Source organism: Cardiocondyla obscurior, linkage group LG21, assembly GCF_019399895.1.
Source record: "Cardiocondyla obscurior isolate alpha-2009 linkage group LG21, Cobs3.1, whole genome shotgun sequence".
Lineage (NCBI taxonomy): Eukaryota > Metazoa > Arthropoda > Insecta > Hymenoptera > Formicidae > Cardiocondyla > Cardiocondyla obscurior.
This window is the reverse complement of record NC_091884.1, coordinates 2,890,014-2,902,980: the sequence shown is the minus strand read 5'-3', so window position 1 is coordinate 2,902,980 and position 12,967 is coordinate 2,890,014. Positions and strand designations below refer to the sequence as shown.

The window sequence follows — 12,967 nt, the reverse complement described above, 5'->3', positions numbered from 1 at the left end:
TTTTGCTTTCTTGACTTAAAAAGAAAAAATTTTTTTAATAACTTTATCATATAATAATCTGGTGCTGACTCACATATGGGCACCATGAATAACTTTGCCAATTTTTAACGAATTTGCATGAAACTTACTGTATTTTATGTACTTTGGTCGCTGATTATGAATCCAAAATCAAATTTGAGAAATTCGAAAAAAATCCGAGATGACGGTATGTAGTAACTAAAATGATATCCATCAAAAATACTCTTACCTCCGTTATTAGTTAGTGAAATATTATCACGACACCAGAGTGTGCCACGAGAAGACTGCTGTTGAATTGCACACTCTATTTTTAGAATTTTTTAGGGCTTTTTTAATTTTTTGTTTTTTTTTGTTTTTTTGAAATTTTTTTTTAATTTTTTTGTTGTCTAGTGATAAAATTTTTTTATGCTTATTTTTCTGAAACATTGTTATTCTAAATTATTTTATATAAAACAAAATTTTATAAGACATAGATTTATAAAATAAGAAATAAGATATTATAAGGTTTTTATGGTTTTGTATGATAGTTCATGAAACAAGGTATCACGCATAATGGGACTCCACCACAAATTTTACAAATGGTATTTACTTGTTTTCTTTTACCTTGTTTTTTGCATAGAATGCACCTCTTTCTTACACTGCTTTTTTTTGTCAAGTTGACTCGAAAAATGTCTTCCGGAAAATCGGATTGGGTTTTCTAAATTACGTTTTCCGATATAAATAGATGAAGTTTTACCTTCGCGGTGTTCAAGTAATTTGGTCACAATTTCAAGCCGGAACTGCAACAACGTCAATTTTTAAGTCGGATGAATAATGTTATATACGACGAGTGCATTGAAAATTGCTATATCAAGTAGATGGAAGTAAGTTTTGATATACCATTTGATTGATTTACGAGGCGTGCGATAAGGACAAATAGTTTGATCTAATAAATTAACTCTTCCCATGTTCTTGTTATACGACACTACAATGTTGGGTTTGACTTCTGTTTCACCAGTACGGTAATCTATTTTATCGGTTGTAATCATCTGAGGTGAATGCATCGTCGACAACATTGTAACTAATCTCTTATCTTTCCACGCCATAAAACACATTTGAGGGGTACTGAAAATTTTCATTTGACCTTCTTTCAATTTGTTACTTAGTTTCGGCATATACATGCGATTTATCTTAACTGTTCCACACATTTGTCTTTTCATCATGTAATCGTTTGAATAACCAAGGTGAACTGTACCAGTTATCGATATATAATGAACGACTCTGCTTACCTAAATCCCCAAGCATATCAAGAACAACTTTTCCCGAGACTCCTATAAAGGATCGTTTTTGTTGAGTGCTTGTATCCTTTCCAGTATAAATTTTGAAATTATAAACGTATCCGTTTTCGGTATCACATACTTCATAAAATTTGATACCATAACGTGTTTTCTTATTACGGGTGAATTGTTTGAAACTCAGACGACCCTGCCACTGCATAAGGGATTCATCTATAGATATATTTGGGCCTGGTCTGTAAACAGTTTGGAAACATTCTAAGAAATACTCTATTATACGGCAAATTTTTAAAATTTTATCTGCTTGGTCAGTTTCATCACTCGTGAAATGCATCATCTATAGAATATTTTCGAACCTCACAAGACTCATACTCTTTGAAAAAATTGGTGTCTCGATGATGCTTTCACGAGACCAGTACATATGAATTGTTGGCTTTTTTATTATTCCCAATAGAATCAACAATGCATGGAATGTGTACATTTCATCGTATGTAATGTCATCGCAGTGCAATATTCTTGACTGTGGCTTTAGTTTACCTAATTCCTGCAATTTTTTAATTTTTTGCTCTTTATATATATTAGATTCGGCGCAAATCATTTGAATCATATCGTCCGTTATAAATTTACCTAGAACGTTCATACAATTGCTTTTATTATCTAAACCAGAACTTGTTTGCAGACCAGCCTTTTCATCAGAAAACGGATGGATTTGCGGAATACAAGTATCTCTTTCTACCCACGTGAAGTTTTTTATAAATAAATTCCACTTATCAGACAATGGCATATCGTCTAAGTCAATAACATCAATATCAAGAGTCTATTTCTCGATAAAAATTTTGTTTATTTTTTATGAACATGTTTTCGCCATCATCCACATTCATCGTCAGTATCATTATCATCAGTAAAATGGAATAAACTATTTTTCGAAAGAACAGGAGATGAATATCTGGCTCTCTTTCTCAAGCAACAATGTGCCATTTCAATCGTAGAAAAAATTATAAATATAGTTGAGTAGGATGTTGATTCTATATACAGATATATGTTGAAAGAAATGCCAAATAGCTCTATTGAAAATCACAAATATATGACAATCACCGGCAGCTAAAGAAGTAGTGTTTATACCGCAAAACGGATGGTTTAAATCAAAGCTGGCGCGGAATTTGACTGCGAGTAAATTGCACCTGTTTTGCGCTATCTAGATGTCCTTACTTTAAGCTCACCGGCTTGTAACTCTGAGAATAAGATAATATAACTTAACTATGACTCCGGATTTGTAAATAGCAACTCAAAAAACCCCTTATAAACAAGCTTTTATATTAAATACACAACTTTTAACTCTTACCAGTTTTGGCACGAAACGTAAATTTTATTCCACCAGGGAACCGGTTAAACAGCTCTTCTTTTTCGGACAGCAGTAATATAAATTCTAAATCGGACTGTATAAGTACAGAAAATATTGCTACTAGTGAAGAATAAAACAAAGATTTATTATTATTTTCTTTAATGAATTATTTGATTACTGGTCGAAAAAGACATTAAATTGAAAATTATATTCAAGTTATTGACTCTTGGACAAATCAAGAATTTAAAAAACATTGGTTAACACGAAGACTGCATACAAATTAATTGGTATTAAATATTTCAAAATATATTTACAATTAGATAATTTATTATAGTTAACATAATTTTACTTATATTAAGAAAACATTTATCTTTATCAAGAGATATATTTTAATTTTAGATGAGTTATGTTCAAAAATTTGAATTTAATTAATTATTCATGCTACCGCCGCGGGGGCAGCACCTCGTGGCCGATCGCCGGCGACGGATCGATATCGATCTGTCGATCGATAATTGCCTCCGATTCTCGAAGGCGTTGCCGGCACAAAGCTTATCATTGTTCGTTCAGCTGTGCCAAGCATCACCTCGTGTGCAACAACGTGCAGTGTGATTCTCTAGGAATTCTTACTCATCGTGCTACTCATCGGCCTTCTCATCGCTTTGTTTTTAGTACAACTCATCCAGATCATCTTCGCCGTGTGCAACACGCCAAAAATCTTCAGGAAGACATCACCCTGCAACACGAGGCGTGTTGAATCTCGTGCTCAGTATCTTATCAGATCTCACAGCGTGTGATCTCACGATTAATATAATTGTGACTCAGTTTAACTCAGTGCGGGCTCTCAAAGACAATTAGACAGACTATTATCGAAACAAAGACTAACTCACGGAAAAACTCATTGTGTAAACTCAGTGTCGATCTCATCTACCGGCCATGTGCTCAACGCGTGTTTCCGCGTAACTCGCATATTCGAAGGACTTACACTCGCCTTTTCGCGTTAAATAAACCGGCCACGACCGCCTTACCATCCCCGCGGCGTTAAGTGTAAAACTCTCAAAATTGTACTACTCATATTTTATACAAGTTAAAACTAACAAATTTTATTTTATTACATTCTTTTGAAATAAAACTTATTTCAGCAAAAGTGAGTTTTTTACTGTTTTTATTGTTTGTGGAATGTACGTTAGCGACCAGCTGTCGCCTTGCTGGCTTCGACGGCCTTTCCGTCGACGAATTATTTTTATTTTGTTTGGCGTCAAGTCGGTTGATCTCCATGTGATCTGTCGATTTGAACGAGCTTCGGACGCGTGTGCCGCGTCGATTCCTTCGGAACGGTAAGCTCAGTCTTCGTCGATAGATCATACGGAGCACTCGCATATCATTATTTAAACGCCGACGGTATTCTCTATCCGTGTGCGCGTATCGAACTTATAGTATTATTCATTTTGTCTACATTGTAACTTCTGTTTCTGATTGTCGTTTTTTTGATGTATTGAATCACGAGACCGGTCAACCGCGCCGGACTCTCTGGTGAAACGTAGTTCCCGCATAGCCGTGCGCAAGATCTCCGAACCGATAACGGTCCATAATTGGAGCCGTCCGAAGATTTCCGTCGTATCGCGTTGGTCACCGAACGTAGAGAGATAGGAGAAGATTTCCGCCTTTTCGAACCGCCCGAGTCTCGTGATTCATCCGTGATGTACTTTAAATTTACTCCGTTCTGAGAAATAGACGGTGCGTGCTGTAAAATCGAATTCGCCTTTTCTTTTGTTTCTTCGTTATTGTCAGTCCTTCCCGCGTCAACACTTGTGCGACTTTCCTGCCTGCATAACGAGCTCACCTGCTCGGTTCCGGCGCTCGCGGTTTTTCTCGATTGACACTTCGGGTCGCGAGCGAAAACGCTAACATTTATGGTACATGGCAAATACGAAACCACTGTGAACTTTGGCAGATTAATTTAATGTCTCTATTTTATCAGTGTTTCAGGTTTTAAGACGAGTAATAGCTTGGCTTTTAACAAAACTAAACAAAGTAATTAAATGGCCCCAAGAAGATTTTGTAACAGTTTGTGAAGATTTTTATAAGAAACAAGGAAATTTAAACATTTAGGGAGCTATAGATAGTACCCATATTCGAATAGAAAAACCTACATTAAATACTCAAGACTATTGTATTCGGAAAAAGTTTGTTTCTATTAATCAGCAAGCTGTTGTAGATGCAAACATGCGATTTATCAATATCTATTGCAGTGAACCTGACTTCCTCTATAATGCACGAGTATTCAGAAGATCACCATTATATGAAGCAGCAAATACAACGACAAGAGTATTATTTTCAAATAACACTTTTATTAATTGATTTTGCATACTCTACTTTACCGTGGCTAGTGCCACCTTTTCGGGATAACGGGCATCTTACACCTCAGCAAAAAGAGTTTAATTTTATACATTCATCTACACAAATGCCCGTTGAAGAAGGATTTGGATACGAAAAAAGACGATTTTGTCGTATCAAATTTTTTACTGAATATCGCAAAATGCATTTTATAATCGGCACAACGGTAGCAGCATGCATATTGCATAATTATTGTATTAATGGAAACGATAACTATGACTTTGCTGAATATAATGATAATTACTCTGCTATAAATTTAGATGCCTATTGTTAAGTAAACTATAATTTATCTTTTTTTTTTTAATAATTATCAGGAATGAAATCTGTGAAGACGGTTTAGTGGGTAAAAAAGAAGTTGACTTCACACTGAATTTTGTGTGGCGTTTAAGATTAGAGTGCCGCACGAATTACGCGCTAGGAAAAGGTTTGAGGAAATATCGATTAGAATCAAAAGTGCGTGGTTCATTCTTTTTTAGAGAAAGAAATTTAATTCTTCTTTCCTGGGATAGAACCGGCGGAGATTTTTTGCAGTTGATAAATTCTAAGGTTTTGAAAAAGAACCTTCAAATTATTGAAAGAATATAACAAAATTTTAATAAGAAACTAAATACATCTACTGTTACACCGTGGTACGGTGCGATTGTGGGTTTGTTCGTCGGAACGTTTACTACACCAGAAGGAGCCGGGTGTAGACAAATAAAGATCTTCTTTTGTTATTTCGTTGCACTCTTTATTCTTCCTGGTATAATGTTACAGCAGATACGCGTCGCGTTACGTCTGATAGAAATGCCCGCGACGGCTTCCGAGCCGTTTCTCATATATTCTGCCGAGCTGCAACCTCAGCGAGTTTCGGCCGTGGTGGTTGACCGGAGAGGTTCGTCAATCGTACGAACTTATTTTAATCGTTGCGTATAAGTTTATCGCCATTTTGACATCGGGCGATAATCCCGAGGTCCTTGTCCGATTACAAAAGTGCAGGGCGATTTTCGGAAATAATTTGCAACCAGAGCGCATTTTTCAGAATGCTGCTCAGGATATAACACTACAATCACAATATAACTTTACTGACTGGATAAAGAATGCTCATCAGGAGGCGAGGAACTAACTGGCCTCCTGATTTCTTCAAGATTAAAATGGTCAGGGCCTATGATAAGGACCCCTCCCAGGATAGGATTTGTCCACGGAGTACAAGTCCTCCGCAGGAATTCGAGGAGAGGATCACTCTTGATTTCTCTTTCTCCTCGAAAAACTTGATACTCGAGACGGGGGACGGCGTAGGATCCGGAAAGTCTAGATCTGGCAGAGAAATCGAATTATCTTCGGCCAGAGATTTGATTTTCTCGGGTTCGGTAAAAGAACGAGAAGATGGAGAACGAGGAAAGGAACAGGTCAGAAATTTGTTCCCAGGAAAGCAAGAATCAGAGACGATAAATGAATCCGGCGTAAAAGAAGGAGATGTAAGGTGAAATTGCTCCGATCCCAGCTCCGTAAACTGATCGGAAAGTTCTGGTGTTAGAGATCGACGGTTAAATAATTCGTGTAGATAAAGCTATTCTGGATCTCCGTGCACACGAGATGCAGGAAAAGCACCCGGAAGCGGAGACCACGGTCTCTCTTCTTTACGAGACGGTTTGTGGAAAACTTTCTCGCATACATCTACTCCGACTTTTGTGCCTCAATCACTCACTATTTTCATCCATCTAGTTCATTTTTGCTCTAACTCCACTTGGCTCTGTCTTTCAATTACAAGCGTTAGATCATCCGCATATGCAACTGCCTTAGCTCCACTCTCACTAAGCTGTCACAACAAATCGTCCATCATTAGGTTCCAAATGAATGGACCGCAGATAGACCTTTGTGGGCAGCCCCGCTTCACGCATTTCCAGACACATTTACTGGTTTCAGTCATGCAAACCATCCTTTTATTAAAATAACTTTCTCACAGATGAATCTTCTTACATCCTTGCAAGCGCAGCTTTTCAATATTTGCCCAAACCTGCCAGTCTAGAAGGACTGTGACTGACCAACCCCCTTCTTTTAAAGGGGTTTTCAATCACTACAAAAACTTCATTTGTCATCGTTTTGCTTCTAGTCCTCGTCAATGTTCTGTCTGTAGCCTTGTCCATTTTTATAGCCTTGTCTTTCGTAATTTCTGTGTTCTCCGTTTTGTTTGTGTTTATGTTTTTATCATTTGTACTCATATTTTATCCCACGAGCATGGTAGGAACTTTCGTCGAGCACGGGTAGAGCCTCCTTACCCGGCCAAGGCTACTCTCCTGCAGGGTTTGCCAGGTGCCCTAAAATTGGCCGCTCACTGCTGAACTTTCCGTCAGCCATGCATCCCATCGCCGCGCACCGCTGCTCAAGATTCGAAGTGATAGTTTAAAGAGGTTTTCTTCTTCACAGCCCAGGCAATTAAGCCTAGACTCCCGCTCCAAACATCAAGTCCACGAGACATGACCACAGACGACGCTCGGGCTACGGTATGATTCCCTCCGGAATAGAACCGGTAGCGATCCGAAGACCCGCGTTCGGAAGCCCCAGTACAGCTAAGGCATCGCGTGCTTTCGCCTTAACCTCGTTAGCCCATCCGGTGATGGTGTTCAGAGGAACCACGTGAAAGTCGAGGTACGGCATCGGTCGTGAGAGGCGTTTAATTTGCGCTTCAACAGACCTCGTTGTCTCTGTTACAAAATTTCAACCCGACGGCTCACCCGCCGAAGCAGGGAACCGCGAGACGGCACGTTAAAAGACGGCCAATTTGGGGCCTGAGACAGCGAGCCGCAGCACAGCCCTCGCGAGGCAGCCGCAGCAAGCCACTAAAAGCTCACCCAAAGCAACACGTCGCTACTCGAGCTCTTGCGAGCAAGCCACGACGAAGTTGCCAGAACGCTCGAGCAAGCTCAAGCAGCCAAGTTAATGTGAGTCGTGATTGATGACGACCAGATTTGCACAGATTTGCGGCAAAGTCCACTTCCGTCGTGTTGCTTCCGCAACAGATCAAAGAAACTGATTTGCCGACTTCCGTGCGCATCCAGATTGCAGCAATCACAGCAACCGTCCGTGATTCACGTCCGGTAAATCTCAGCCCACAATCAGTGCGCTACTTCCGGGACACGCCCTTGGGTCCGCTTCCGCCGTGTTGTTTCTGAACCGCCACGCACCAGGTCACAGCCCCTGGCTTCAGCCGCAAATTTATTCTTAACTGCGGCATATTGCTCCGGCATATCGGCGTTGGATCCAAAACGCCTTAACGAGCGCCGCCGCTGCAACACCCTTGCGGGTGGGCAGCGGCGGTCGCTCGTTTCTCTAATCCTCCATCCTCCAAAACGCCTTAACGAGCATCGCCGCTGCAACACCCTTGCGGGTGGGCAGCGGCAAATACTCTCTTTAACGGACTAAGTTTTCGCGTCGTGTTGTTTCGCAGCAAACACGCGCACCACCCCTCCATTCGTGGTTCTAATAAATTAGAACACACTGTGGGACTTTTATGGGCTGGTACCCTATCCCTCAATGGCCTGTGGCGTACCCTTCAGACCTAGCTGACGCTAGTCAGACCTGGGTGGCCTAGCCATAGCTCCATCTCGAACACCTAAGTAGGCCGGACTACTCCAGTGGCGAGACTAAGCTCTTAGATCGCTCCTTACTCTCGGCTTTTCTTCCAGCCGGGCGGTGCTCAGCCTGCCGGGTCCGGCGACCGCAAGGGTCCCCCAGAGGCAGCAACACACCCGAACTCTCGATGGAGAATCTGGTTAAAGCACAAGAGCATGTCGTAGGAAACGATCCGTTTCACCGACACCAGCCTAACACCGTGGGCGTCTGACAAGTTCCCGACGGTGAAACTGCTGGGCGGCTACGGAAAGGCAGCGCGCAGTATCTGCTACGTCGCACTCTGGTTGGTAATTTGCGATTCGTTCTGCGTAATTTATCTTATTTTTATGCCGAAGCAATATATATACGTGTACTTTTCACTTTGACTTGAATGGCTCTACATAATATATATACTTATAACTCTCATTTAACAAGAACCCCTCTCGCGCTACCCTCGCGAAGAGACAACGTTCTCCAGTAGATAGGGACAGAACATGTCCTATTTGTTTAACGTGTAGTACCTGCTCCGAGAGCCTGACCTACACGGCCCCCTTGGGCAAAGAGAACTGGGATACGCCCGAGTTAGCGCGTGCTCGCCCTGAGGTCCGCACTACCAGTGTTTCCTCCGGATCATAGGTTCCTTCGGCCCTCACTGGTGGAGAGAAGCGACTATCCAACGCTATTCCGGCTAAGGACGCCGGCGCCCGAGCCGTTAACCGCCGCTCACACGTCGGGGCTAAGATAAAGGCCCCAGCATGCGGCTCTCAACCACTGCCTCCGCGATTGCACCACCTTCCGTGGGCCGACCCTACCGGGACGGAACTTAGTTCCGTGGGCTCCCGGTCCCGCGGTACCGGCTTAGATCACCGGTGGGATCTTTTGTGACTTACGCCACTACCAGTACGGAGCCCCATGTCTCCAGGCACTGGTGAGCCTACCCCCCATCCCCAGGTTTATCTCTCGTTCATTCTTATCCGTCTTCTCTCAAACACTCGTTTCGCATATTCGCTGATTCGTTCGTACCATTCTCTCCTGTCCAGAACGTGGCTCACGTCCACGCGTCCATCATCATTCATTTCTATTCCCCATTCTCGCAGATCTCTTTCTCTCAAGTCTTCATATAGCATGCACTCTACCATCACATGCTCCCAGTTATCTTTCGCAGCTCCGCAATCACACTTCTCATTTTCTGCCAATCCTCGTGCACTTAGGAAAGCATTCATACTGCCATGCCCTGTGAGTAGGAAACCCAAACTCAGGCATGGCTCGAAGTATGCGGTCTTTTCCGCATATCGCACATCCTTTATAAATTCATACGTGATCCTTCCTTTCACGCTTGTATTCCACCTGTTTTGCCAGGCTTCATACATCCGTTCTCTCGCTATTGCCATGCACTCTTTTATGTCTTTCCCTCTCACTTCATCATCATTCATAGGATCATCCTCATCCATTTTCAAGCCATGCTTGATTCTGTACCTGACGCCTTTTAACACACATTCTAAGTCCCACGGCAGTCCACCCAGCATGACCTGCATGGCCTCCGTGGAGACTGTTCTACACACGTTCAGGCAGGCGCTCATCACCACTCGCTGGCTTCTATTCATCGTTTCCCTGGCATACTGGTACTTCATTGATTTGTACCATACACTCGCTCCGTACATCACGCTCGCTTCAAACAGTCCTCGGTACAGAACCCGCATGGCTCCCTTTCTTAATCCCCATTCGCTCTTCAGCACTCTTCTCATTTTCCCGACTACACTCATGCATTTTCCTTTCATTTTCTCTAAGTGCACTCGGAAGTTCATGCGCTCTCCCATCCATACTCCCAGATATCTTACTTCTGTAGCATACTTTACGCATTTTTTCTTTAGTCTCACATTCGGTGGCCTTGTTCTGGACATTATTCCTTTCATTGACATGCATACTATCTTTTCTTCCCACACATTTACTCCGACACTTGTGCCCCATTCGCTCACCATTTTCATCCACTCAGTTCCCTTTTTCTCCAGTTCCATTCGGCTCTGTCCTTCGATTAACAACGTCAAATCATCTGCATATGCAACTGCCTTACATCCACTTTCGCTAAGCCGCCACAGCAAGTCGTCCATCATTAAGTTTCAAATAAACGGACCACAGATGGACCCCTGCGGGCAGCCTCGCCTCACGCATTTCCAAACGCATTCGTTGGCTCCAGTCATACAGACCATTCTCTCATTAAAATAGCTTTCCCACAGACAGATCTCCTTACATTCTTTCAGGCGCAGCTTTTCAATCACTCTGCTCCACTCCAGGTTATCAAATGCACCCTTGAAGTCTATAAAGACTCCAAGCACATGCTTACTTTCAGACATTTTCACCCATTTGATTACATTACTCCATGCATCCTCGGTCGACCTACCCTCCGTGAACCCGTACTGGTCGCCGCACATCGAGTCCGCAATCTGGCGCTGGAGTCTCCAGACCATCATGCGCTCGAGCACTTTGCCCAGCACAGGCAAGAGGCAGATCGGCCGATACGATCCGGGGTCCGTTCTAACCTTGTCGTGGGACTTTAAAAGCACCACGACTTTCGCACTTTTCCAGACCTTTGGGAAGCAACCCTTTCTCAGACATTCATCATATATCCTCTTCATGTACTCAGGTATGGCGCTCCACATCGCCTTTATCATTTCCCCGCCAATGCCATCCATTCCAGGGGCCTTTTTTTTTTTTACCGCACGTACTGCCTCGGCTACCTCTGTCCAGCTAAACATATCGTCTCTTTCATCCTCCGTGCGCTTATTCACTGCCGCTTGCATGCTTGCGGCCGGGAAGAACCTATTGAGCAGTACCTCCGCACTCTCTCTCCATGTACTCGTTACACATTCGCTTACTTTCATGCCACTCAATCTTTGCCTTTCATATTTACCCATGCATATTTTATACACATGGCCCCACGGATCCGCGTTGCCTCTTTCGCTCACAAATTGTTTTCAATTTTTCTTTTTCACATCCCACAGCATTCTTTTCTATTCTTTCAACACTCTTCTATACTCATTTGCTCTTTCTTCCATATCGTTCCTTTCTCTCCTGCGGGCTTTTTAATGAGCCCGCCTACACTTTCTCACTTTTCTTTTTGTTCGCTCTAGCTCATCCGTCCACTATGCAACTTTTCTCATTCTTACACTGCGTTTTCGCTTCAACCATTCATCGTTTACTCGTTAGATCCGCGAGGTAAGGCTCACAACCATCTCGTCTACTCCTCTTACATTCTCACTCCATTTGTTTCGTACATTTTCTCTGAGGCTGCTCACGTAGTCCTCCCAGACCACATCCTTCCATACCCAACCGGTAGCCGGGCTTCTTTCACTCACGCTATTAACATTTGTGATCTGTATCAGCAACACGTTATTGTCACTGATACCCCAGTCATCCTTAACTTCTCACACATATCGGCACCCCGCACTGCCTTTTACGAGAGTAACATCTATGTCACTCTCGCCATTCGCTCCGCTGAACGTGTAGCTTTCGCTAGGCACATTCAGCACAGTCATCCCATTGGCGAGGATCCATTCTTCCAGCACTCTCCCTCTCATTTCATTTATTCTGCTTGCACCGGTCCCCTTGCTGTACCACAGCGAGGACACGGCGTTCGCATCCATTCCCACTAGGGTATGCTTCCCTCTGGTCACCTCGCATACTTTGTCCAAGTACCGCAAATAAGGCTCCAATTCGTCGCCGAACCTACAGTACAGGGACACAACGTACATTTCCCCAATCGCTCCTTTAATCCAAGCACACACTCCGTACTCATTTGTGCATTCTCTCACGCACATCACGTCCATCCCCGGATCGTTCACCACTATCGCCGCTTTCATGTTTTCTCCCTCATTCGCCAGCACATCCATGCTTAGAGGCAGGCCCACCATCCTGCCTCCTCTTACACACGGTTCCTGGAGTAGAGCCACACTCACTTTTCTTTCGTACAGCATATTTCCCAGATCACTCATCACCGCATACGCTCTCTGGCAGTTGCATTGCACTACATTGATGCATTTACTCGTATCGTGTTCTAGCTTTTTCCCTTTCCAAAAGCCTCTTATACTCCGGACATTCTCCGGACAGAACCGAGTGGTTATCCTCACTCTTTCTCAGTCTACAGTTTCTACAACTAACCTGCATTGCGCAGTTCTTTGCCATGTGTCCTTCCGTTCCACATTTAACACATACTCTTTCTTTGACGACACAGTACTTTTCCACATGACCATAACCATAACATTTAAAACATCTCACCATGTCTACAAATTCTTTGTACCTGTGTACTCCCCAGTCGATGTACCACCTTCCTTGTACACCTATCCTGGCTTTT

The 12,967-nt window shown here is 43.0% G+C and overlaps 1 protein-coding gene and 1 pseudogene across 1 annotated transcript; one reads left to right on the top strand and one right to left on the bottom strand.

Moving 5' to 3' along the window:
* Positions 1-556: 556 nt before the first annotated feature.
* Positions 557-2,713, bottom strand: LOC139110606 (piggyBac transposable element-derived protein 4-like). The gene is given in 2 exon segments (XM_070670464.1): positions 557-1,195; positions 1,197-2,713. Coding segments are annotated over 2 exon segments (813 nt in total). The 5' UTR covers positions 1,630-2,713; the 3' UTR covers positions 557-815.
* A 1,829-nt stretch (positions 2,714-4,542) lies between these two features.
* LOC139110540 (uncharacterized) lies at positions 4,543-8,330 on the top strand (annotated as a pseudogene).
* The last annotated feature ends 4,637 nt before the right edge of the window (positions 8,331-12,967 follow it).